This window comes from Pongo abelii, chromosome 12, assembly GCF_028885655.2.
Source record: "Pongo abelii isolate AG06213 chromosome 12, NHGRI_mPonAbe1-v2.0_pri, whole genome shotgun sequence".
In the NCBI taxonomy this organism is placed as follows: Eukaryota; Metazoa; Chordata; class Mammalia; order Primates; family Hominidae; genus Pongo; species Pongo abelii.
In genome coordinates, this window is record NC_071997.2 from 23176005 (window position 1) to 23202086 (window position 26082).

General features: G+C 38.2%; 2 protein-coding genes across 4 annotated transcripts in view; both read left to right on the forward strand.

Moving 5' to 3' along the window:
• Nucleotides 1-9182, forward strand: part of LOC129056890 (E3 SUMO-protein ligase RanBP2-like) — a 39074-nt gene extending 29892 nt beyond the window's left edge. Inside the window, exons 18-20 of one of the 3 annotated variants that reach the window (XM_054546991.2) lie at nt 991-1126; nt 4687-4781; nt 5829-9182. In XM_054546991.2, the coding sequence (XP_054402966.1) occupies nt 991-1126; nt 4687-4781; nt 5829-9182 (3585 nt within the window). Of the gene's footprint in view, nt 1-990; nt 1127-2522; nt 3163-4686; nt 4782-5828 lie in introns of those variants that run through there. The other 2 variants (XM_063713298.1, XM_054546998.2) reach the window with 2 other exon arrangements.
• A 479-nt stretch (nt 9183-9661) lies between these two features.
• LOC112128528 (regulatory factor X8) overlaps nt 9662-26082 on the forward strand; it is a 103064-nt gene continuing 86643 nt past the window's right edge. Inside the window, exons 1-9 of the mRNA XM_054547004.2 lie at nt 9662-9813; nt 18246-18352; nt 18816-18980; nt 19637-19741; nt 20723-20885; nt 21346-21446; nt 21540-21617; nt 22223-22360; nt 23401-23522. Of these exons, the coding sequence (XP_054402979.1) occupies nt 9717-9813; nt 18246-18352; nt 18816-18980; nt 19637-19741; nt 20723-20885; nt 21346-21446; nt 21540-21617; nt 22223-22360; nt 23401-23522 (1076 nt within the window). The 5' untranslated portion in view covers nt 9662-9716. The remainder of the gene's footprint in view (nt 9814-18245; nt 18353-18815; nt 18981-19636; nt 19742-20722; nt 20886-21345; nt 21447-21539; nt 21618-22222; nt 22361-23400; nt 23523-26082) is intronic.

The following is a 26082-nucleotide window of genomic DNA, read 5'->3' on the forward strand; positions in this document are numbered from 1 at the left end:
CATTTTAAGATAGGAGCTAATATTGTTTACCTAACAGTGTAGATAGTATAAGAATTAAGAGTTTAAGTGCGTTGGACATATCATTATATACATAATAAATTTCTCTGCAGCTGCTACTTTTTTCCCTTTCCTGGTGGAGCATTTGAACATCACCTTGAGAATGAGTTGTATTTTGTTTCAGCACGGGGTTAAGTGAAAAGCTAATTTGGGGAGGTGATTTGGAATGTCAGGTAGTCCAGATTGCAGTGTAGAAAGAACACACTGAAAGGATGGTCAGTGTAATGTTAGAGGACTGTGAAAGTTGGGGAAAGAAATTTAGTTTCTAGGTACTTGTTTTTTTGAGCAGGGAATTGTCTTGGCTGGAGGTGAACATCAGAAATGTTAATGTAGGCAAGTGTAGAATGGAAATGAAGGTGTGATCATTTAGGAGGTTATTTGTTTAGGTGAGAGAGTTAATGAATTAGGTTTTGTATTAATGAATGAAAATGGGAGCAGATAAATTTTTAACAAATTAAGAATCATATTTTAAAATCAGCACCAGGTACCTAGAACTCATTGGCAAATAGAAACTTTCAAAAGATATAATCAGGTCCGGGCATGGTGGGTCACACCTATAATCCCAGCACTTTGGGAGGCTGAGGTTGTGGATCACTTGAGGTCAGGAGTTCAAGACTAGCCTGGCAAACATGGTGAAACCTCATCTCTACTATTATACAAAAAATTAGCCGGGCGTGCTGGCTGATGCCTGTAATCCCAGCTACTCGGGAGGCTGAGGTGGGAGAATTGCTTGAGCCCAGGAGGTGGAGGTTGCGGTGAGCCAAGATTGTGCCATTGCACTCCAGCCTGGACGACAGATCGAGACACCATCTCAAAAAAAAAAAAAAAAAAAATCAGTTATTTAAATTTAAAAGAGTAAGCTTTCCCAGCACTGTTTCTGGCATGATATAATTAAATGTTTAAAATTATTTGATTTTTTTTTTCTTCCAATAGAAAGAAATGCAGGAGTTGAAACTAAATAGCAGTAACTCAGCATCCCTTCATCGTTGGCCCACAGAGAATTATGGACCAGACTCAGTGCCTGATGGATATCAGGGGTCACAGACATTTCATGGGGCTCCACTAACAGGTGAGCTGGCAAGTGGATAATTGCATATTTTAGTAAAACTACTTTACTTCCCTGTTTTAAGTAGATAACTTGTGAAATCACCTTATTTATATATGTTTGTTAATATACATGTCAACGTCTGTTTATATATTACTTCAAAAGCTGTATTTGGTGTTAACGGAGATTTTTATAACCCCAAGCAGAAAAAACGAGCTGTATGTGATCACATGTATATAAAGGCTTAAAGAACACTTAATCCACACCTCAGATGAGCTGAGATGAGATTATTCCTTAAATTGAAAAATGTTAATGAATAGAGTTATGCACTAAGAAATGCTTAATTAAGAACCTACACCTCTGGGGAATTATTTTGATGATAATGATGAGAGGCAGGACATTATATAGGAAATCTTACTTAATTTGAAATATTATGGTTATATAAAGAAAGAAAAGGAGTTTGGACCTGAATCATACTGGGTTTTTAAGTTCTGCTCTATCACTTACTATAATAGCTGTGTAAGTTAACCTGTCTGAAATGTGGAGATAATACTTGCCTTACATAATTACTATGAGCATTTGTGTATGTGCAGGTGGGTGTGGGTGTGTATCAGACATTTATTAGAGTATACAGTAAATAGTTAATGAACTAAGGTTACTAATAGTGTTTACTGTGGGTTGGCTATGTGCAAAAGTGCTTTGTGAATGTAATTTTATTTAATTACAGTAACTTAGAATGGCCGGTACCATTATTAATCCCTTTTTTATAAATAAAGAAATGGGATAAAGAAAGGTTAGGTAGCTTACTCATTATTATACAGCTAGTTATTGATAGAGCCAAGATTCACACTCCAGTGGTGTAACTCCAAAGCACTTGCCAGTATAATACATTGCTCCCAGGCAGCCAGAAATAACAAAATTGTTCCTTTTACATACGACAGACTTCTGAAATGGTAGTAGTAGTGCCCTTTTTTTTTTCTCTTTTTAGCCCAGGAAAGATTTAGAATCAAATCTAGTTTAGATTAGCACATTTGTGTGATGGTTCATATAGTTAAGGCAACCCCACTAGCCTTTTGTGATAGTATCTTCTCAACACAAGCAAAATAACAAAATCTTTGTGAAGTCAAGCTTATTAAATGTCATAAGTCATAGATAAGTATATGAAATGTCTAACGTTCAAACCTTGTTTACTTAAAACCTTATACATCATATAGGTCCTTGTAAGAGGATAAACGAACTGGCTAGCCTTTTCTGGGGCTTTTTTAGTGATGTGTGCAGTCAGTTATTTGGTGCCTTGTGGGTCATGTTTCCATTTCTTCTGTGTACAGGCATAAAAGGCCTTCTGTTCTTATACAAGCATGTAAATACAACATTCCCATTGTCTCATTTTATTCTTGCAATGACCCTATGAAATGTGTAGAAGCAGCACATCCTCATTTTACAATTGAGAAATATGGAGACTCCAAATGGATTATTTACAGGTTCACAAAACAGCTTTGTGGCACTGAAAGGGCGAGAGCCAAGATCTCCTGATTTCTGTTCCTGTGTTCATAGATTCTTTTTCCTTAATAAAAGTAAACATATATCAAGATGGTCCTTGTTTTTTTTAAAGTAAGATGATTAAAATTAAAGATTAATGAGCTCATAGGAGATACTCAGAAGTACTGAACAGGGTGAAGAAAACTAAAAACTAACCACCTTATTAACATTTCTTATATTTGAGAGCATTTCCTTCTGGTTCTTTCTCTATACATATAGTATTTTTTATGAGATTGTTACCATGTTATTATGTTGCGTGTAGATGAGCTAGCCTGTTTTTTAAATGTTACTTTAGTTCTGAGCATTTTTAAACTTAAATGTTTTTTGAATATTAATGAGTTCATGGTATCCCATCACATGGAAGTACTGTAAATTCTGTTCCTTTATGTTGTTTCTGGTTTATGCCATTACAAATTCTAGGACACTGTCCTAGTTTTGTAGGGTATTCAAAATATTCAGTTTATGCTCTTACCACTAGTATCTGATAGTGCCATCTTCGCACTTTTGCTAATGCTGACTTACTAGTTTATAAAATCCTTTGCCAATTTGTAGCAACAAAAGTGATATCAATTTTTAAGGTTTTTTAATACTAGTCGTGCTCAACAATTCATGCAAATGGCTGTTGGTAGTTTTGCCATCTTCAACGTGGGTACCTTCCAGTTGTTTGGTTTCTTGGTAAAACTCACACAAAACAGTTGGAGAAGAATTTGTATATCAACATGAATGTTAATGTGATTTTTTAAAAGCCAGCGAACACATTTGTGTTCCTTGTGAGATCCTTTGCATGAATTTGTCAGGTAATTTTTTTGACCTGAACATTCTCATAATAGCTTCAGTTTGCACAATGCAACCTCGTCATTTTGCGGATTTTCAAGGCTCACTTCGAAAACATGTTCCTTGAGGCCTATTATATTTCTTTCCTAAATTGTCTATTCATATGGTGCTTTTAAAAATTAGATTACTTTTAGTAGATTTATTAGAGCTCTTTAGTTTTTTTCCGCACAGTTTAGAGTCAGTAGTCAATTAAAGTCCCTACTTAAACTTCAGACTAAGATTTTTTTTTAAATTTAAAATTATATTTTTTCTTTTTGCTTTCATGTAGACAGACATCTTGCAAGACTTTAAGATTCTTGGGCCATTTCTGTCAGGTTGTTCTGTGTTCTGTGCCTGCTTCCTCCCCATAGTAATTTCAAAATAGCTATCCTCACCTCTGTTAGGTTTCCAAAATCAAACTTGGGCTTCTGGCTAGCCTTTTCTCGGTCTTGATTTTTCAGTGCTTTCCAGAGGCAATTGTTTGGAACCTCTTGGCACAGTTTCTGTTTCTTCTTCCATGTACAGGCATAAAAGGTCTTTTGGTTGTTTTCTGGTAAAACTATCATAAAACTGTTCAAGCAAATGACTATTGGTAGTTTTGCCGTTAACATGGGTGCCTTCTAGTCGTTTTGTTTCCTGGTAAAACACACAAAACAGAGGAGCAGATAGTTTGTACATCAGCATGAGTGTTGATGTGCTTTTTATTTTAAGCCAGGGAACACATTTTATGTTGTTGATGACATCCTTTCCATGAATTTGTCAGGTGATTTTTGAGCTGAACATTCTCAGTAATAGCTTTAGTTTACAAAATACAACCTAGTCTTTCTGCAGATTTTCTAGGCCCACTTCAAATGCATTGACCATCAGATGGCATCTTGGTTCCTTACGTCCTTTCTGTGACTGAATGTCCATAATTCCACATCATACTGATCTTTCTTAGAAAAGGCAACAGTTACTTTCTTCTTTATTCCTTTTTTAATGCTTGTGAGGTAGTTGTTGTTGTTGATCACAGTGATGCTATTCTCTTATTCTTCATGTCATATTTAGCAATTTTTTTCTAGTTTGTCATTTGATAATCTTGATTGGTGTATTTTGATGTACAGAAATTTAAAATTTATGTAGTTAAATCTTTCTTTAATTTCTATTGCTTTTGTGTTTATAGCTCTTGCCTAGTCTTAACTGTAGTATAGACTTTAACAGTGTTTTCTTTCTTTTCTTTTTTTTTTTTTTAGTTGGAACTACTGGCCCTTCAGTATGTTATAGTCAGTCACCAGCATATAATTCCCGGTATCTTCTCAGACCAGCAGCTAATGTTACTCCCACAAAGGTAACAAAGGAATAATTTATACATTTATAATTATTTCCTTTTTAAATTGTTTAGGGTTCCTTCAAATAAATTCAAGAGAGCAGTAGTTCAGTATTAAAACTTTTATGTCCCTTAAAATGTAGATATTTTAAATTTATCTCCAAATACAGAAATTATACTTCTTAGTCACCTTATTTTTGTGTTACAATAAGTGTGAATATTTAGAATATTTTAAAAATGGGAGTGGTGGTGGTGGATCCTTCATCATTCTGTTTTAACAGAAATAGAACTGTAATGCCCTTGCTGACCCACTATGTGGTAAGTACTTTCAGGCCTGATACAGCTATATGTATAACAATTGATTGAAGACTCAATATTACAGTGGTAGTTGAATGTGACAGCTTTGAGGACAGAGTGTTGGGGTGCATTTAGACCCTTGCTCTTCTGCTTATTTTGACCACAGGCAAGTTTCTTAACCTCTCAATGCATCAGTTGCGTCATATGTAAAATGAGGATAATAATAATACCTTAATTCATAGGGTTTTTGGGGATATTAAAATGAGATAATAATGTAAAGTGCTTAGAACAGTGCCCAGCTGGCACATTAATAAATGCTCAATGAATGTTATCATCATCATCATCATCATCATTATTGTTAACATCATTTGATAAATTGTTTAGGAATGAAGAAGGTATTTATTTTACGACTTTAGCTGTAGATTTTAAGATGCTATAATTAATTTTCATTATATGCCAAGTATATATGCAAGTATCTTTGTAGTAATGTGGTTTTCTCTTAACCTACTTATGCCTAGCGCTCCATTATTGGAACACTAAGCTTATGGGAGTTATTTATATCCTACTGCTCAAGGTCATTGCGAAGGTCTGATTTTTCACACAGAAAATTTGCAGCCTCTGGCATAAACGGGTTAATGATGTGTACTACATCCCCTAATGAGATCTTCTTCACTTCATATTCATGTTTGAAGTTTGTGAGAATTGGTTTGCATTTAGTTATCTGTAGTTTTGTAGACAATCTACAAAATGTTTTAACTTTCTGTCTTTTAGGGCCCAGTCTATGGCATGAATAGGCTTCCACCCCAACAGCATATTTATGCCTATCCGCAACAGATGCACACACCGCCAGTGCAAAGCTCTTCTGCTTGTATGTTCTCTCAGGAGATGTATGGTCCTCCTGCATTGCGTTTTGAGTCTCCTGCAACAGGAATTCTATCGCCTAGGGGTGATGATTCCTTTAATTACAATGTTCAACAGACAAGCACAAATCCACCTTTGCGAGAACCAGGATATTTCACAAAACCTCCAATTGCAGCTCATGCTTCAAGATCTGCAGAATCTAAGGCTATAGAATTTGGGAAAACTAATTTTGTTCAGCCCATGCCGGGTGAAGGAATAAGGCCATCTTTGCCAACACCAGCACACACAACACAGCCAGCTCCTTTTAAATTTAACTCAAATTTCAAATCAAATGATGGTGACTTCACGTTTTCCTCACCACAGGTTGTGACACAGCCCCCTCCTGCAGCTTACAGTAACAGTGAAAGCCTTTTAGGTCTCCTGACTTCAGATAAACCCTTGCAAGGAGATGGCTATAGTGGACCCAAACCAATTCCTGGTGGTCAAACCATTGGGCCTCGAAATACATTCAATTTTGGAAGCAAAAATGTGTCTGGAATTTCATTTACAGAAAACATGGGGTCGAGTCAGCAAAAGAATTCTGGTTTTCGACGAAGTGATATGTTTGCTTTCCATGGTCCAGGGAAATCAGTATTTGGAACACCCACTTTAGAGACAGCAAACAAGAATCAGGAGACAGATGGAGGAAGTGCCCATGGGGATGATGATGATGATGATGACGGTCCTCACTTTGAGCCTGTAGTACCTCTTCCGGATAAGGTTGAAGTAAAAACTGGTGAGGAAGATGAAGAAGAATTCTTTTGCAACCGCGCGAAATTGTTTCGTTTTGATGTAGAATCCAAAGGATGGAAAGAACGTGGGATTGGCAATGTAAAAATACTGAGGCATAAAACATCTGGTAAAATTCGCCTTCTAATGAGACGAGAGCAAGTATTGAAAATCTGTGCAAATCATTACATCAGTCCAGATATGAAATTGACACCAAATGCTGGATCAGACAGATCTTTTGTATGGCATGCCCTTGATTATGCAGATGAGTTGCTAAAACCAGAACAACTTGCTATTAGGTTCAAAACTCCTGAGGAAGCAGCACTTTTTAAGTGCAAGTTTGAAGAAGCCCAGAGCATTTTAAAAGCCCCAGGAACAAATGTAGCCACAGCATCAAATCAGGCTGTCAGAATTGTAAAAGAACCCACAAGTCATGATAACAAGATAAGCAAGGCTCCAAAGAGGGGATTTGAAGGAATGTTCATCAGGAAAGGACAGTGGGACTGTAGTGTTTGCTGTGTACAAAATGAGAGTTCTTGCTTAAAATGTGTGGCTTGTGATGCCTCTAAACCAACTTATAAACCTATTGCAGAAGCTCCTTCAGCTTTCACATTGGGCTCAGAAATGAAGTTGCATGACTCTTCTGGAAGTCAGGTGGGAACAGGATTTAAAAGTAATTTCTCAGAAAAAGCTTTTAAGTTTGGCAATACAGAGCAAGGATTCAAATTTGGGCATGTGGATCAAGAAAATTCACCTTCATGTATGTTTCAGGGTTCTTCTAATACAGAATTTAAGTCAACCAAAGAAGGATTTTCCATCCCTGTGTCTGCTGATGGATTTAAGTTTGGCATTTCGGAACCAGGAAATCAAGAAAAGAAAAGTGAAAAGCCTCTTGGAAATGATACTGGCTTCCAGGCTCAGGATATTAGTAGCCAGAAGAATGGTCGTGTTGTGATTGTTGGCCAAACAAGTAGCACGTTTACATTTGCAGATCTTGCAAAATCAACTTCCAGAGAAGGATTTCAGTTTGGCAAAAAAGAGCCCAATTTCAAGGGATTTTCAGGTGCTGGAGAAAAATTATTCTCATCACAATGCGGTAAAATGGCCAATAAAGCAAACACTTCTGGTGATTTTGAGAAAGATGATGATGCCTATAAGACTGAGGACAGCGATGACATCCATTTTGAACCAGTAGTTCAAATGCCTGAAAAAGTAGAACTTGTAACAGGAGAAGAAGATGAAAAAGTTCTGTATTCACAGCGGGTAAAACTATTTAGATTTGATGCCGAGATAAGTCAGTGGAAAGAAAGGGGTTTGGGGAACTTAAAAATTCTCAAAAATGAGGTCAATGGCAAACTAAGAATGCTGATGCGAAGAGAACAAGTACTAAAAGTGTGTGCTAATCATTGGATAACGACTACAATGAACCTGAAGCCTCTCTCTGGATCAGATAGAGCATGGATCTGGTTAGCCATTGATTTCTCTGGTGGTGATGCCAAACTAGAGCAGTTGGCAGCAAAATTTAAAACACCAGAGCTGGCTGAAGAATTCAAGCAGAGATTTGAGGAATGCCAGCGGCTTCTGTTAGACGTACCACTTCAAACTCCCCATAAATTTGTAGATACTGGCAGAGCTGCCAAGTTAATACAGAGAGCTGAAGAAATGAAGAGTGGACTGAAAGATATCAAAACATTTTTGACAAATGATCAAACAAAAGTCACTGAGGAAGAGGATAAGGGTTCAGATACAGATGCAGCCAGTGCCTCAGACACAACAATAAAACCCAATCCTGAAAACACTGGGCCCACATTAGAATGGGATAACTACGATTTAAGGGAAGATGCTTTGGATGATAGTGTTAGTAGTAGGTCAGTACATGCTTCTGCATTGGCAGGTAGCCCTGTGAGAAAAAATCTTTTCCGCTCTGGTGAGTCAACAACAGGATTTAACTTGAATTTGAAATCTGCTTTGAGTCCATCTAAGTCTCCTGCCAAGTTGAATCAGAGTGGGACTTCAGTTGGCACTGATGAAGAATCTGATGTTACTCAAGAAGAAGAGAGAGATGGACAGTACTTTGAACCTGTTGTTCCTTTACCTGATCTAGTTGAAGTATCCAGTGGTGAGGAAAATGAACAAGTTGTTTTTAGTCACAGGGCAAAACTCTACAGATATGATAAAGATGTTGGTCAATGGAAAGAAAGGGGCATTGGTGATATAAAGATTTTACAGAATTATGATAATAAGCAAGTTCGTATAGTGATGAGAAGGGACCAAGTATTAAAACTTTGTGCCAATCACAGAATAACTCCAGGCATGACTTTGCAAAATATGAAAGGAACCGAAAGAGTATGGGTGTGGACTGCATGTGATTTTGCAGATGGAGAAAGAAAAGTAGAGCATTTAGCTGTTTGTTTTAAACTACAGGATGTTGCAGACTCGTTTAAGAAAATTTTTGAGGGGGGAGGGGGGAGGGATAGCATTGGGAGATATACCTAATGCTAGATGACGAGCTGGTGGGTGCAGTGCACCAGCATGGCACATGTATACGTACGTAACTTACCTGCACATTGCACACATATACCATAAAAGCAAACGTATAATAATAATTTTTTTAAAAAGGGTAATTAAATTAGAATAAATAAGATAAGAATATGTTCTTTTTGGAAAGCTTAAAAAAATTTTTTTTTTGATGAAGCAAAAACAGCCTAGGAAAAAGATTCTTTGATAACACCTCATGTTTCTCGGTCAAGCACTCCCAGAGAGTCACCATGTGGCAAAATTGCTGTAGCTGTATTAGAAGAAACCACAAGAGAGAGGACAGATGTTATTCAGGGTGATGATGTAGCAGATGCAACTTCAGAAGTTGAAGTGTCTAGCACATCTGAAACAACAACAAAAGCAGTGGTTTCTCCTGGATTTAGTTTTAATGCACCTTTGAAAAGTAACAATAGTGAAACTAGTTCAGTATCCCAGAGTGGATCTGAAAGCAAAGTGGAACCTAACAAATGTGAACTGTCAAAGAACTCTGATATGGAACAGTCTTCAGATAGCAAAGTCAAAAATCTCTTTGTTTCCTTTCCAACGGAAGAATCTTCAATCAACTACACATTTAAAACACCAGAAAAGGGTAAGTACTTTGTTGTTAAGTTAAGCACAGTTTTTCTTTCAATGTTTAGCTTGATGCAGACTCTTTGTAGGATACTAATGTTGGGATATAAATGATGCTTTGTGAACACCCCCAAAATATTTGAGCAATTTTTTTTTCTCCCTTAATAAGTTCACGGTGATGTTTCAAAGAGCAAGAGAACTTAGTTTAAGACGTTTCAGTAACTGGAAGATACTTCTATCATGCTAGGGCAGAGCAAAAGAACTCAGTACAGTATACGGACTCATGCTTGAATCATGCGCATTAACGTGAGTCTTTTTTTAAAGTGTTCATTTTCATTTGTTCAGTTTCTTTTGTCACTCAGAAAACATGATATTGAGGCTGGGCACGGTGGCTCACTCCTAGAATGCCAGCACTTTGGGAGGTTGAGGTGGGCAGATCACTTGAGCTCAGGAGTTCGAGACCAGCCTGGCCAACATGGTGAAACCCTGTTTCTACTGAAAATACAAAAATGAGCTGGGCATGGTGGTGCATGCCTATAATTAGCAGCTACTCAGGAGGCTGAAGCAGGAGGATCGCTTGAGCATAGGAGATGGAGGTAGCAGGGAGCTGAAATCATGCCACTGCACTCCAGCCTGACTGAGTGACTGAGTGAGACTTTGTCTCCAAAAAAAAAAAAAAAGAACATGATATTGAGATGTTCTCATTTTATATGTTGTATGTCAGTCTTGCTCATTTATTAAATGAGCGAAGAATGAAACTACAGGGATAAATGAATATGTAAGACAATCAGATTGGTGGTATAAATTGAGGGATTCTGGCTTTTTATGTTTTAAAAGCATATTCATTTTGTTTCCCAAAATGTTAAAAAATATTCTTTATTTTCTAGGATTTAATTTTAGCCTTTTTAAATCTAATCCCATGGCCTTTTGGACTAGCACCCCTTCCTCACAGCCTGAGAGCAAAGGTATAGAACTAGCATTCTCAGTATGAGATAACAGCAGTTTTTAGCAGCTGGTAGCTCTTAGCAAAGTATTAATAACTGTGGCTGTATGAAATTAAGTACTTAGCACTACAACATGCATGTTAAAGAATGCCAGTTTAAGCAAAGTACCTTTTGACTGGTGGCATGACACCCTTGTTGGTTTGTTTTTTTAAAATGTACTGGGATGCTGATTTGTAATGTACTTCATTGCTCTGTTATTTCAGGTCTGCTCAGTGAAGACCTATGTTTTATCTAATGTTTATCTTTAGCCACTAACGTCTGCCAGTATTCAAATGTAGTGGCAACGGCATGTATACAATATGGAAGAGTGTCCCTGTAGGGCTGTTCTTTTGTGCATGGTTTAGAAAAATGTTGTATTTGAAAATGGACCCCATTTTTAACAGCCAGCATTCTACGGCTTGCATATTATATGTGTTGCACAGATCATTTTTAGAAGTGTGGCTACTAGAGTGGAAGAAGAAGTGGGATCTGTTGAAAGCCTTCAAGAACAGGTTAGGGAAGTGAAATCTCACCATTAGTGACCAGTAACACATCTTAGCCATGCCAAACAAGTACAATGATAAAGTAACAATCTCTGAATTTTCTTTTTTAAGTATACCGGTTTTATTACTAGCTAAGGTAGCTCTTAATCTTTTATTTTTAAAGATACAGTCTTTGAGAAATGTGAAGTGTTAACTTAAAAGTGGATGTATACTTGCGTATAGTTTCTGTGAGCTCTGGGTTAGAAATCCCTGACCTAAAAACGAATGTGCCTATACACTACTGTAGAACATAGAGCCTTATTCTGTTTTGAATCTGATAATGTCATTGTCCCAAGGGACCTTAGAAATGAAGACTTTAGACATGAGTAAACTGAGGCCAAGAGAGGCTATCTGATTTACCCAAGGTGTCTTTACTGAGTAATAGCAGAAGTGGAACAAGAATCTGTATCTTACGGTGTACTGTTATTTCTCCTAGCTAGGAAATGATACTAATTTTTTGTTTATAATGAAGGAGAGGGGCCCTCCCCCTCCCCCTCCCTCTCCCTTCTTTGGTCTCCCTCTCCTTCTTTTTTCGGTCTCCCTCTGTTGCCGAAGCTGGACTGTACTGCCGTGATCTTGGCTCGCTGCAACCTCCCTGCCTCAGGCTCCTGTGACTCTCCTGCCTCGGCCTGCCGAGTGCCTGGGATTGCAGGCGCGCACCGCCATGCCTGAATGGTTTTAGTATTTTTGGTGGAGACGGGGTTTTGCCGTGTTGACCGGGCTGGTCTCCAGCTCCTGGCCTCGAGTGATCTGCCTGCCTCGGCCTCCCGAGGTGCTGGGATTGCAGACGGAGTCTCGCTCACTCAATGCTCAGTGCTGCTCAGGCTGGAGTGCAGTGGCGTGATCTCGGCTTGCTACAACCTCCACCTACCAGCCTCCTGCCTTGGCCTCTTAAAGTGCTAAGAGTACAGCCTCTGCCCCGCCGCCACCCCGTCTAGGAAGTGAGGAGCGTCTGCTTGGCTGCCCATCGTCTGGGATGTGAGGAGCCCCTCTGACCGGCCGCCCCATCTGGGAAGTGAGGAGTGCCTCTGCCCAGCTGCCATCCCGTATAGGAAGTGAGGAACATCTCTACCCGGCCGCCCATCGTCTGGGATGTGAGGAGCGCCTCTGCCTAGTCGCCCAACGTCTGGGAAGTGAGGAGCGCCTCTGCCCGGCCGCCCTGTCTGGGAAGTAAGGAGCGCCTCTGCCCGGCCGCCCCGTCTGGGAGGTGAGGAGCACCTCTGCCCAGCCGCCACCCCATCTGGGAGGAAGTGAGGAGCACCTCTGCCCGGCCGCCCCGTCTGAGAGGTGAGGAGCGCCTCTGCCCGGCCCCCACCCGTCTGGGAGGAAGTGAGGAGCACCTCTGCCCGGCCGCCCCGTCTGGGAGGTGAGGAGTGCCTCTGCCCGGCCGCCCCCTCTGGGAAGTGAGGAGCGCTTCTGCCTGGCTGCCACCCCGTCTGGGAGGTGAGTAGCGCCTCTGCCCGGCCGCCCCCTCTGGGAAGTGAGGAGCGCCTCTGCCTGGCCGCCACCCCGTCTGGGAAGTGAGGAGCGCCTCTGCACGGCCGCCCTGTCTGGGAGGTGTACCCAACAGCTCCGAAGAGACAGCGACCATCGGGAGCGGGCCATGAGGACGATGGCAGTTTTGTTGAAAAGAAGGGGGGGAAGTGTGGGGAAAGGAAGGAGAGATCAGATTGTTGCTCTGTCTGTGTAGAAAGAGGTGGGCATAGGAGACTCCATTTTGTTCTGACTAGGAGAGATTCTTCTGCCTTGGGATGCTGTTGATCTATGGCCTTTCCCCCAGCCCCGTGCTCTCTGAAGCATGTGCTGTGTCAACTCAGGGTTAAATGGACTAAGGGCGGTGCAAGATGTGCTTTGTTAAACAGATGCTTGAAGGCAGCATGCTCTTTAAGAGTCATCACCACTCCCTAATCTCAAGTACCCAGGGACACAAACACTGCAGAAGGCCGCAGGGACCTCTGCCTAGGAAAACCAGAGACCTTTGTTCATGTGTTTATCTCCTGACCTTCTCTCCACTATTATCCTATGACCCTGCCATATCCCCCTCTCCAAGAAACACCCAAGAATCATCAATAAATACTTCATAAGAAAAAAAAAAAAGTAAGGTGGGAAGGGAGAAGAGAGTGAGTGGTAATCAGGCAGGATTTGATGAAAAAAAAAAAAATCCCACAGCAGGCATAAAATCCAATCTTAGGAAGCACTTAAATGAGAAGTTTTGGCACTTAATGAAGAAAACTGCAAAACTTATATAGGATGACTGTTATTTGAACTATCAGTTCTCAGATTGGTTTATAAATTCTAAGACAAATTCGTTAAAAATTGTAGAGTTTTTTTGGCTGGATCTTGAGAGAATTCTAAGTTTTAAGTAAAAAACTAGCAAGAGTAGCTAAATTTTTTGTAAATGAAAAAAGTGACATCCTACTGAAAGAGACACTAAAACTTATCACAGTTACAGTAATGTGGTAGAATTCTGATGCAAGAATGGTACAGATGAATGTAGCAGAAGAGAGTGATACTTCCGCATAACAACAAACAGGTGCCAGGCTCTCTTCTAAGCACTTTACATATCTCAATACACTTAATTCTCAAAACAACCCCCAAGTATATTAGCATCAACACTTTACAAGTGAGGACTCTGAGGCATAAATAGATGAAGGAACTCAAAGTCACAGACTCAGATTTCTTAAGAAACCTCAGGGTCACAGAACAAGTAACAGAGCAGAGCTGAAATTTTAATTCAGGGAGTCTCGTTCCAGATCTATTGTTTCATCAACTAAGCTATACCATCTCAGTAAAGTTTGAAACAGAAACCAATGAAGAAAGAAATTCCTTCTAAGGAATTAGGTTTTTATTTCACTCCACATAGCAAAATGTATTCTGGATGGGTTAAAAAATTTTGTGAAAAATAGTTTTTAAAAACCTGGAGTGAAGTACTTGATCTTTTTTTTAACTGACTTCTGGATACAAAAGACTTTTTCAAACTTTAGATACTAAATTTAGGCCAGGTGCAGTTGCTCACGCCTGTAATTGTAGCACTTTGGGAGGCCAAGGTGGGTGAGTCACTTGAGGCCAGGAGTTTGAGATCAGCCTGGCCAACACAGCGAAACCCTGTCTCTACAAAATATACAAAATTTAGCTGGGCATGGTGGCACACACACTCATGGTGACTGTAGTCCTAGCTACTCGGATGGCCGAGGCACGAGAATCACTTGAACCTGGAAGGTGGCAGTTGCAGTGAGCGGAGATTGTACCACTGCACCCCTACCTAAAGTATTTTGACAAATTACAAAGGAAAAGATTGATAGATTTAACTACTTGAAATTGATATGTCTGGTCTACCTCTGGAAGAAATTAATAGATTATAGGGTCTCTTAAAATGTAAAGAAGCAAGTTCCTCATGTAACTTGCTCTTATGAAGAAGCCCATATATAAATTTTAAATGGGTTTTTTAATGGATTTATAAGATCTTTATATATAAGCATACTAATTCTTTGTCATGTATAAATTTAAATTTTCAAATTTCATTACCATATTTTCATATGTAATATAAACTTACGTATAAAAATGTGACAGGATTTAAGGTAGAACCAGAGGTGCTGAAATGTTTATTAATGTTGATCACTTTTAAAAACACATATACCTATGCTCTATTAGGTTCTTCAGGATGCATCATTATAAAGATACTGAGTAATTTTTGGAGTTTGTTAATTTGGCTAGTTTTTTAGTGTTCATATCACTTGTAATAACTTGTATCGGTTTATTAAAAGATCTGAACACACAGGAGTCCTAGAGGGACAATAATTTGTAATTATTCAGATGTTTAGAAGTGTCTACCCTGCATAAGGAAAGTAGACTCTTGTATGCATGGCATTCGTTTTTGTTCCAAGACTCCCCTTAGGAATAATACTTGATTAAAATCAGAATTTCCCAAAGGGAGCCATTATTTATTACGCCTTGGCATAGCAATTCAGTTTTTACAGCTATTGACAGCAATTGGAACCAGAATGAGTAAAAATGAAGAGGGCCAGATAGAGACTAAGAGGATAAATATCTCTGATTTCTAGAGGAGCCTACCCAAATACTAAACAAGCACAGAATCTTCTTTCTATGGAAAAGAAAAGACCCTAGTGATACCTCAACCCTGTATGCATGTGTGCCAAGAAGTAGCAAACTCATAAATAAACATAGAAAAACATACTTTGGGAGGCCATAGCTTGAGGATTGCCTGAGGTCAGGAGTTCGAGACCAGTCTGGCCACATGGGGAAACCCCATCTCTCCTAAAAAATACAAAAAAAGTAGCTGGACATGGTGGTTGAGGCAGGAGAATTGCTTGAACCAGAGAGGTGGAGGTTGCAGTGAGCTGAGATCGCGCCACTGCACTCCAGCCTAGCGACAGAGCGAGACAACGTCTCAAAAAAAAATAGAACATAAGCCAGATTCTAGATTCCCAAGTCTTGTCTTCTGCCACTGAAACCACTAAATGGACAGACTATAAAATCAAAATTCAGATTGTAACAGTCAGCCACCAGTTGAGTCAAATAATTGACCATATGTAAATGAGAATTAGAAACAAAAGTGCGTTAGTCAAGGATCTGATCTGGGAAGCAAGAGCCGGGCATGGTGGCTCACACCTGTTATCCTAGCACTTTGGGAGACCTAGGCAGGCAGATTGCCTGAGCTCAGGAGTTTGAGACCAGCCTGGGCAACATGGCGAAACCCTGTCATCTACTAAAACTGCAAATATTAGTTAGCTGTAGTGGCACACACCTATAGTCCCAGCTACTTGGGAGGCGGAGGGAGGAGAATCGCTTGAACCCAGGAGACAGAGGTTACAGTGAGCTGAGGTTGCACCACTGCACTCCAGCCTGGGTGACAGAGCAAGACCCCATCTCAAAAAAAAGATTTCGCAAGCACGATCCAAAAGAGCATAAATGCCACACAAGACCCAGCAGAGGCCGGGCTCAGTGGCTCATGCCTGTAATTCCAACACTTTGAGAGGTTTGAGGCATGCGGATCACCTGAGGTCAATTCAAGACCAGCCTGGCCAACACGGTGAAACCCTGTCTCTACTAAAAATACAAAAATTAGCCGGTTGTGGTGACACATGCCTGTAATCCCAACTACCCCGGAGGCTGAGGCAGGAGAATCATTGGAACCCGGGAGGCGAAGGCTGCAGTGAGCCAAGATCGCGCCACTGCACTCCAGCCTGGCAACAGAGCGAGACTCTATCTTAAAAAAAAAAAACCACCAGAGAAGCCTGTGGAGGTGAGCCAAGGACACAAGAGGTCCAGGTCCACAGGAAAGCCACTGCCAGGCTTCACAGTCCTCTTGGTTAATGTCGTTTCTGTTTTACGCATAATATCTCAGTGGAACTTCCAAATATAAACTTTGCAAGGAAACATAAACAGTGTGCTAGCAATAAAACCACAATTAGATACCACCTCACATCAGTCAGGATGGCTACTATTAAAATGTCAAAAAAATAACAGGTGCTGGTAAGGTTGCAGAGAAAAAAGGAACACTTACACTTTTGGTGGGAGTGTAAATTAGTTCAGCCATTGTGGAAAACAGATCCCTCAAAGACCTAAAAACAGAAATACCATTTGACCCAGCAATCCCGTTACTGGGTATATACCCAAAGGAATGTAAGTCATTGTGTCATAAAGTCACATGTACGTGTATGTTCTCTGCAGCACTATTCATGATAGCAAAGACGTGGAATCAACCGAAGGGCCTGTCAGTGGTAGACTGGATAAAGAAAATTGGTATATATACACCATGGAATACTACACAGCCATAAAAAAATATGAGATTATGTCCTTTGCAGGGACATGTATGAAGCTGGAAGCCACTATCCTTAGCAAACTAATGCAGGAATGGAAAACTAAATACCACATGTTCTCATTTATAAGTGGGAGCTAAATGATGAGAACACATGGACACATACAGACGAGCAACAGACACTGGGGCCTAACAGAAGGTGGAGGGGTAGGAGGAGGGAGAGGATCAGAAAAATAAGTAATGGGTACCAGGCTTAGTACTTGGATGGCGAAATAATCTGTTCAACAAACCCCTGTGACACAAGTTTGCCCTACATAACAAACCTGCACATGTACCCCTGAACTTAAAAGTTAAAAAATTTTTTTAAAACACCATTTTGCTAGTAATTTTGCAGGCACATTTATGGGAAGAAAATAGAAGTTTTCCAGAAACAAAGGCAAAAACAGGATTTATAAGGAAGGAGAGAGAAAAAGAACTACATGCAATCTCGAAACTGAATCTCATTTACATATTTTGGTGGATAACCTAATTAGCTTGTGTGTGGCAAAAAAGTCTGATCATTCTGTCCTTCAGTAGGCCAACTAGGAATATCAAAGAAAATTCAGTTGGCTTTGGATTCTTCAGGAAATACTGAAAGTGTCACTGCAGAGTGTGAGAGACTAAATCTATGAATGTCTTCCAGTGTTCTTTCATTAACACCTTTACCTTATATTAGGTCAGGCCTGGAATATTTCTCTCATCAGAATTCTTCAGGTAGAGTTAGGTATCCAGGTTAAACTTTTTATCCTCTGTCCTTAAATTGTGTTTATTAAACGTTTTATCTATCCTTAAATTGTGGTTACATTTCAGAAGTTCGTTTTTGTTAATGAGTAGAATATTTAACCTTGGAGCTATTATATTGTTTATATTTAAAATTTTCTTCTCCTTTCATATGTTTCCGCCACCCTCCAATACTAAAAGTTACCCAAAATATGCTAATTTTATTACCTAATGCCAGTTAGGTATTCTGTTCAACTTGGGTAAATATTTTAAGCATCCGGAATGGACTCATGAATCTTAAGGTGGCTTGATGATGAAGTCTGACCTGTTGAATGCATAATAATATGCCAAAGTTAAATCCTTCTTTTATTGAAGAATCTTTTATTAGAATATGAAAAGCAGTCAGAGCAACTGGATGTGGAAAAAGAACGTGCTGATAATTTTGAGCATCATATTGAAGACCTTACAAGACAATTAAGAAATTCGACTTTGCAGGTAATTTTTTAATAAATCCAAAAATGAAAAGTATAACAGGTATATTTTAATCTCAATACTTTTTGCATAAAAAATTAAATATAGTCGGAAACAGAATTTATTCCCCCCCACTTCACCCTCCTTCCCACTTAGGAGAGAAGAATAAGACGAAACAGCTAGCAACTATCTTGCTTATTATTCTAATCTCAGTTCCCCTAGAGAATTGTTTGTTTGTTTGGGGGTTTGTTTGTTTTTCATTTCTGCTCTTTGCTCTGCCAGTGCAACCTGATCTCTTGTAAGGTTTACCATATTAGTATTTCAATGACAGATTTTAAAACTGATTCTTAATATTATTCTGTAGCATGGACTTAGAAATCTTCATTTGTCACACTATGCCAATATTCTCATTAATGTACCTGTTCATTCTTCCTCTGCTGTATATGTTTTCTGCATGTTTATAGTAATGAATCATTTGTCATTTCAGTGTGAAAAAATAAATTCTGATAATGAAGATCTCCTGGCTCGTATTGAGACACTACAGTCTAATGCCGAATTATTAGAAGTACAGATTTTAGAAGTCCAGAGAGCCAAAGCAATGATAGACAAAGAATTAGAAGCTGAAAAACTTCAGAAAGAAGAGAAGATAAAGGTAAAAACAATCCTGTGAGATTGATTCACATATATATGATGCATTTACCAAAATATGATTTAAATGAAGGGAAGACTTACTAAAGAGTAGCATTTATGAATACAGCAGAGTTCATTAATTCCTTAATACCAACCATAAATTTGAGAATCCATGCTGTGATTTGGGGGTGTATACATTTTAAACATTGAAATATTACCAAACTTTCTGTATTTTAGCATGTCAGATTTATTTTATTTATTTACTTATTTTTATTTTTTATTTTTTATTTATTTATTTATTTATTTTTTTTGAGACGGAGTCTCACTCTGTCGCCCAGGCTGGAGTGCAGTGGCGCAATCTCAGCTCACTGCAAGCTCCACCTCCCGGGTTCACACCATTCTCCTGCCTCAGCCTCCCGAGTAGCTGGGATTACAGGCAGTCACCACCATGCCCAGCTAATTTTTCGTGTGTGTTTTTAGTGGAGACGGGGTTTCACTGTGTTAGCCAGGATGGTCTCAATCTCCTGACCTTGTGATCCACCCGCCTCAGCCTCCCAAAGTGCTGGGATTACAGGTGTGAGACACCACGCCAGGCTGTCAGATTTATTTTAAAGCCCCTTAAAAATACCTTTTTAATGTTGGTTGGGTTGTGTGGGTTGTTTTTATTTTTAATTTCAGGAACATGCCACTACTGTAAATGAACTTGAAGAACTTCAGGTACAACTTCAAAAGGAAAAGAAACAGCTTCAGAAAACCATGCAAGAATTAGAGCTGGTTAAAAAGGTAAAATAAAACACTAGGATGAAAATTGATGTAATGTTCACATTGTTCTGTTTTGTTGTTCTATTTGTTCTGTTCTGTCTGCGATCTCACGCTGTGGCCCAGGCTGGAGTGCAGTGGCATGATCTCGGCTCACTGCAACCTCCGCCTCCCGAGTTCAAGCAATTCTTGTGCCTCAGCCTCCCAGGTAGCCGAGATTCCACGCATGCGTCACCACACCCGGCTAATTTTTTGTATTTTTGGTAGAGATGGAGTTTCACCAATTTGGTTAGGCTCGTCTGGAACTCCTGACCTCAAATGATCCACCCATCTCAGCCTCTCCGAGTGCTGGGATTACAGGTGTGAGCCACCGCACTCAGCCTGCATTGTTAAACTATTCTATACATGTTGAAAAGAAGTGTTTTAGAATGTTACTTGTGGTACTAAAATAATGCTTTATAAATTATTTGCTCAAAAAATTGAAAATTTAACTTAATTCTCTAAGTACCAGTCCTTTCAGAAGAATCTAGGCTCCTGATTTACAAGATTTTGGTTTGACATTTCATTTTGTATACATGATTGTTGTATGACACATAAGATTTAATTAATGTCAAAGCTTGAAATTTGTATTATACTTAAAACTTTGGCTGACTTTACTCCTTCAAAGATGAGGCTAAAAAGAAATGTACTATAAGAGCCACTTGACATATTAGTATTTTATAAATAAGAGCTCCGCAAGCTACAACTGTCAGTTGTAGTTAGTTATAATGAAATAAAATGAAACTAAGAAAGTTGGGTTAAACTACTAGAAAATATTTTGTGAAATTAAAAACTAGAAAATATCCAACTCCTCATTTCTTTGTTACAGTGTAAATGATTTCACTATTACAGAAAGGCACCCATTTATTGCTGTGGCATCATTTTAGCAATTTTACAAATGACAAAAAGAATTTACAAATGAACTGATCTACTATTGTGTAAATCTTCTACTTATAAAATGTGCAGGATGCCCAACAGACCACATTGATGAATATGGAAATAGCTGATTATGAACGTTTGATGAAAGAACTAAATCAAAAGTTAACTAATAAAAACAACAAGATAGAAGATTTGGAGCAAGAAATAAAAATTCAAAAACAGAAACAAGAAACCCTAGAAGAAGAAATAAGTGAGTTAAAGAAAATTCACTTTACCTTTTAATTATTTCATCATCACAACTTGATTTGGTGGGGGGCATTACTTGTTTATTTCACCAGTCTTTCACTGTCAGTCGGGTGTTTAACACAGTGATAAATGTTACTGGGGACCCAGAATGGGTGTAAAACTATTTGCCATTAAGATGTTTATAGTCCACATTTATTCACTTTAACATTTCTTAAGTACCTTGCTGTTTCCTGGTCTGGGTTAACTAAGATTGTCTATGGGTTGTAATTGTTACAGCCAGGAGATGGGTACAGTAGAGTTTATGGCACTGTTGTTACTACTGTCGCATATGTTTGAAGTATTCCATAATAAAAAGCTAAAACAGGCTTAAAGATAAGCCAATACAAAGAAGACATATTTGTGTATTTAAATTCACTGATAAAAATTGTTACATCTTTTTCTACTGAAATTATTTCTTGTGCTAGCTTCATTACAGTCTTCAGTACAACAATATGAAGAGAAAAACACCAAAATCAAGCAATTGCTTGTGAAAGCCAAAAAGGAACTGGCAGATTCAAAGCAAGCAGTACGTTAATTTTTGTTTCGTATTTTAGTACTTGTTCATAATTTATTTATGAGTAACATTAAAAAAAATTTAACCAAGATTCTCATTCTGTAGGAAACTGATCACTTAATACTTCAAGCATCTTTAAAAGGTGAGGTGGAGGCAAGCCAGCAGCAAGTAGAAGTCTATAAAGTAAGGGTTTTACTTTTTAAGATTAAAAAAAGTTTTTTCATGTAGAAGTGAAGTACCATTTAGAGATTTTATTGATTATCCTATAAGGATATCTAGAAAGATTCCTCAACATTTTGAGGAAGTTACAACAATAAATCAAGTCTGGCATATAACTGGAGTATATTGGTTAGCTCAAGCTAGATTATTTTCACGTATTTGGAAATTCGTAGTATACTATAGAATAGTGCAAAATAAAATAAGCCTGCATTTGAACTTAATGATATTGCAGTCACAAGGAACAGTTTGTAAAATGATTTTATACGTTTGTTATGTTTGTGTATATTTTTATGTATATAATGTCTTGAAGTATTTAAATATTGTATGTTAAATATGTAGTCTGGGATGTTCATTTTTTTGAATTGATGTTGGTTTAAGAAAAGATAGCTTAATGAGAAAATGTTCTACTTGTCTCTACTTTTTCAATAATAATACATAAAAATATTTCACTACTTAATTATGCCTTATATGTACTTATGTCTCAAACCTAAAGTTTGCATTTTAAGGAAAACCTCTTTAACTAGTGAAGATAGGATTTGCTAAAGCTAAATTTAAAGATTTACCCCGAGATTCAGCTGGCTGAAATAACATCAGAGAAGCACACAATCCACGAGCACCTGAAAACCTCTGCGGAACAGCACCAGCGTACGCTAAGTGCGTACCAGCAGAGAGTGACAGCACTACAGGAAGAGAGCCGTGCTGCCAAGGTGCGTTCTTCAGCCACAGCAAGCCACTGGGATTTTATTATCAGCTAGTCATTGGTTTACTCCAGGGCTGTGCTCTCCCTTTTTACTATTTTGCTGTTAAGAGCACTTATTAGATTAAGACCTGTTCAGTTAATCTGGGTCTAACCGCAATCCCATGCCAACCCTAATCGTAACTTGGATCACTTTTTTTGCCAAAAGGAAAAACATGATGTTTTTTCCATTTCAACCTTGTTTTGCAATTTATGTGTCACTTATTTATAAAGCTTTTTTTATTAGAAAAGTGTTACAGTTCTTAGGGCTAAATGATTATAAATAACATTTTAATAGCATGGCTGTGGGGGGCCTACTTTCTTGTCATCATCCAAAACAGACACAGTGCAGTGGTTGTGTTAGATGCAGCTCTTATTTAAGCAATCATGGCAACGCTGTTGTGGGAGTTTACAGATCACTTCAAGAAAGTGGATGACCTAGAACTTAACACTTAACCACCCTGTTTTGAAAACTGAAGTTCAAATAACTTAATTTCTTTGAGTTAATTTTTCTCAAATTTATAAAAAGAGGAGATATCATAAGAGAAAATGTTTATAAAGTTCCAAAAGTACATAGTGTCACTATAAAATGTATGGTTAGTAAATTAATCTACCAGGGTAGAAGACATGGTAGAAATGGATCTCTTATCAGAAAATATGTATTATTGAGAGGCCTTTAAAAAGTGTAAGGCCTCCCAACATGAAGACCTGATAAATGTTGGAGGCAATGGATATCCTAATTACCCTGATTTGCTTATTACACATTGTATGCATCCATCAAAATATCACATGCACCCCATAAATATGTACAATTATGTATCAGTTAAAATTTTTTAAGTGTAAAGCCAACAGAAGTATGCTTTTTAGCAAGGTTAATCAAGAAACCAAAAAGAATGTCAGCTATCTTTCTCATTTTCAAAAACAGGTTTTTATCTCAATTTGTTAATCTCTGAAAGAAAATAGAAGGACCCTGTTACAATAGAAAACGTTTCTCTCTTTTAAATGTTACAGGCAGAACAAGCTACTATAACCTCTGAATTCGAGAGCTACAAAGTCCAAGTTCATAACGTTCTAAAACAACAGAAAAATAAATCTGTGTCTCAGGCTGAAACTGAGGGCGCTAAACAAGAAAGGTAAAGTCTAAATTAAATATGCAGAGTTTTCCTCCCACAATGCAGGTTCTTCACCAAGTAGATTGAAAATCCTATTATGATTTTTTTTTTTTTTTTTTTGAGACAGAGTTTCACTCTCGTTGCCCAAGCGGGAGTGCAGTGGTGCAATCTCAGCTCACTGCCACCTCCGCTTCCTGGGTTCAAGTGATTCTCCTGCTTCAGCCTCCTGAGTAGCTAGGATTACAGGCGTACACCATCATGCCCAGCTAATTTTTGTATTTTTATTAGAGACGGGGTTTCACCATGTTGGCCAGGCTGGTCTCAAACTCCTGACCTCAGATGATCCACCCGCCTCAGCCTCTCAGAGTGCTGGGATTACAGACGTGAGCCACAGCACCCAGCCTAAAATCCTATTATGATTTTTAACTGTGAAATTATGTATATTGTTACCAAAGAGAACAGAATTTCTTGGCTTCACTGTGTCTGCAAACAGTAACAGGGAAACTTCATTACAAAGGACACTGTTGCAAACTCTAAAATTAGATGTTAAAGTGCACAGTGAAGCCAGGATATGAGATAATAGGCTCACAGTTCAATCTTGTCTTAATAAGATCTTGTCATGGTAGAAAATACAAGCATTAAAATTACATTATGATTTGTTTTTCCAGTTTTGAAAATTTAGAAGTAAAAATTAAAATGCTAAGTGTACTTATTTGCCATTAATTTAGGTTAAACAGAAGTTGCTTTAAAATATTTCACTTATTTCAAAAATTTTAAATTTATTACTGAATTTTGGTCTAGAATTAAACTTTTCTTATTTATGACCATTTCAGTTCTATTTGAATGGTATATTGTTTATGCTGCTTTAAAACTAGCATACAGATCCTGTTTGTACTGGGAGTGAGAGAGAGATAGGGCATTCCATGGCATCTGTGTTGAGCGGTTCAGTATTCAAAGCAGTTTTACATCTGGCTCTTACTGTTCTAAACAAGACTAATTATTCTGAAATTTTTGTATGTTTATGTTTCTATTACTTTCATTTAGGAATCTATTAAATATAGAGACTGTAGATTGAGACATGGTATTTTCTTTCCAGTAGCTCATTAAATAAAGGGGAAATTAGATACTGATACATTTCATAAATATAAATGTCACCATTTTCAAGAGCCATTTTTGACCATGCCTAAATTTTGAGTTCACATTATATGAATGTAAATGTTTTGTGTTCCTTCTACTTTCTTATAATATACATTTTTAAAAAAGAGAAACTAATAGTGTATTGTACTCATTGTGGCAGAATCAGGATTTTAACTATTTCCACCTAGTGTTTTTTCCAAGTCTAAAAAGACCTGCTTTTCTTCAGGGATTATCTTTCACTGTAACTTGGTCTGACATACCATTCTTATAACAACAATTTAAGAACTGTGTGAGTGCGCCAGGCATGGCAGTTCACACCTGTAATCCCAGCACTTTGGGAATCCAAGGCTGGCGGATCACCTGAGGTCAGGAGTTCAAGACCAACCTGACCAACATGGTGAAATGCTGTCTCTACTAAAAATAAAAAATTAGCTGAGTGTGGTGGTGGGCGACTGTAGTCCTAGCTACTCAGGAGGATGAGGCAGGAGGATCACTTGAACCTGGGAGGCGGAAGTTGCAGTGAGCCGAGATTGCGCCACTGCACTCCAGCCTGGGCAACAGAGCCAGACTCCGTCTCAAAAAAAAAAGTAGTGTGAGGTTTTTTCTTTAACTGACATAGTCCTGTAACATAAAATAGGCTATTTTGATGCCCCTTTTTCAATATGAAATTCTAAATTTTGGAGAAATTTTTTGTAAATCTGTAGTGCCTAAGATTTTAAATCTGGCTATAGTATCTTTTGTATTATATTTAATCCTAGTCTTGAATTCTTCAGACTATTATATTTCCTTTAGAATCATCCAAGTGTATGGCATTGAAAGGTTAAACGGTTAAACTATATTTAAAACCACAAAATCAAATTCACCTTTTTCAAAAAATTTTAAAACTGTATTTCTGTTTTAGGGAACATCTGGAAATGCTGATTGACCAGCTAAAAATGAAATTACAAAATAGCCAAAATAACTTACAGGTTAATGTATCTGAACTTCAAACATTGCAATCTGAACATGATACACTTCTAGAAAGGCACAACAAGATGCTGCAGGAAACTGTCCAAAGAGGCGGAACTCTGGGAAAAGTGAGGCTGTTAGCAGCGCTAACGCTGTACCAGACAGCAATGTATTTCTTTGTTGAAACTTCTAATATGTTGATCCTTGAGATAAATGCAGATTAGAAAATAAAAAATAGACATTTCTAAAGGCTTGGTAACTTTGCTTTATGTACCTTAGAGCTTCGCCTTTTATGTTGCTTTTATATTTTGCATTTTTAAGAACAATTAATGTCTATCTGCTCATCCAGTGTTCTGTGTCTCCTATGGCCTTCTTGGCTAGGATGTTTCTCTAAGAAAACAAACAAAAACACAACTTTCCAACCCAGGTATCCAATCATAAGCATTTTTTTTTCTAGAAGAAAACACCCAAATAGTTGCTAACTGAAAAAGAATAT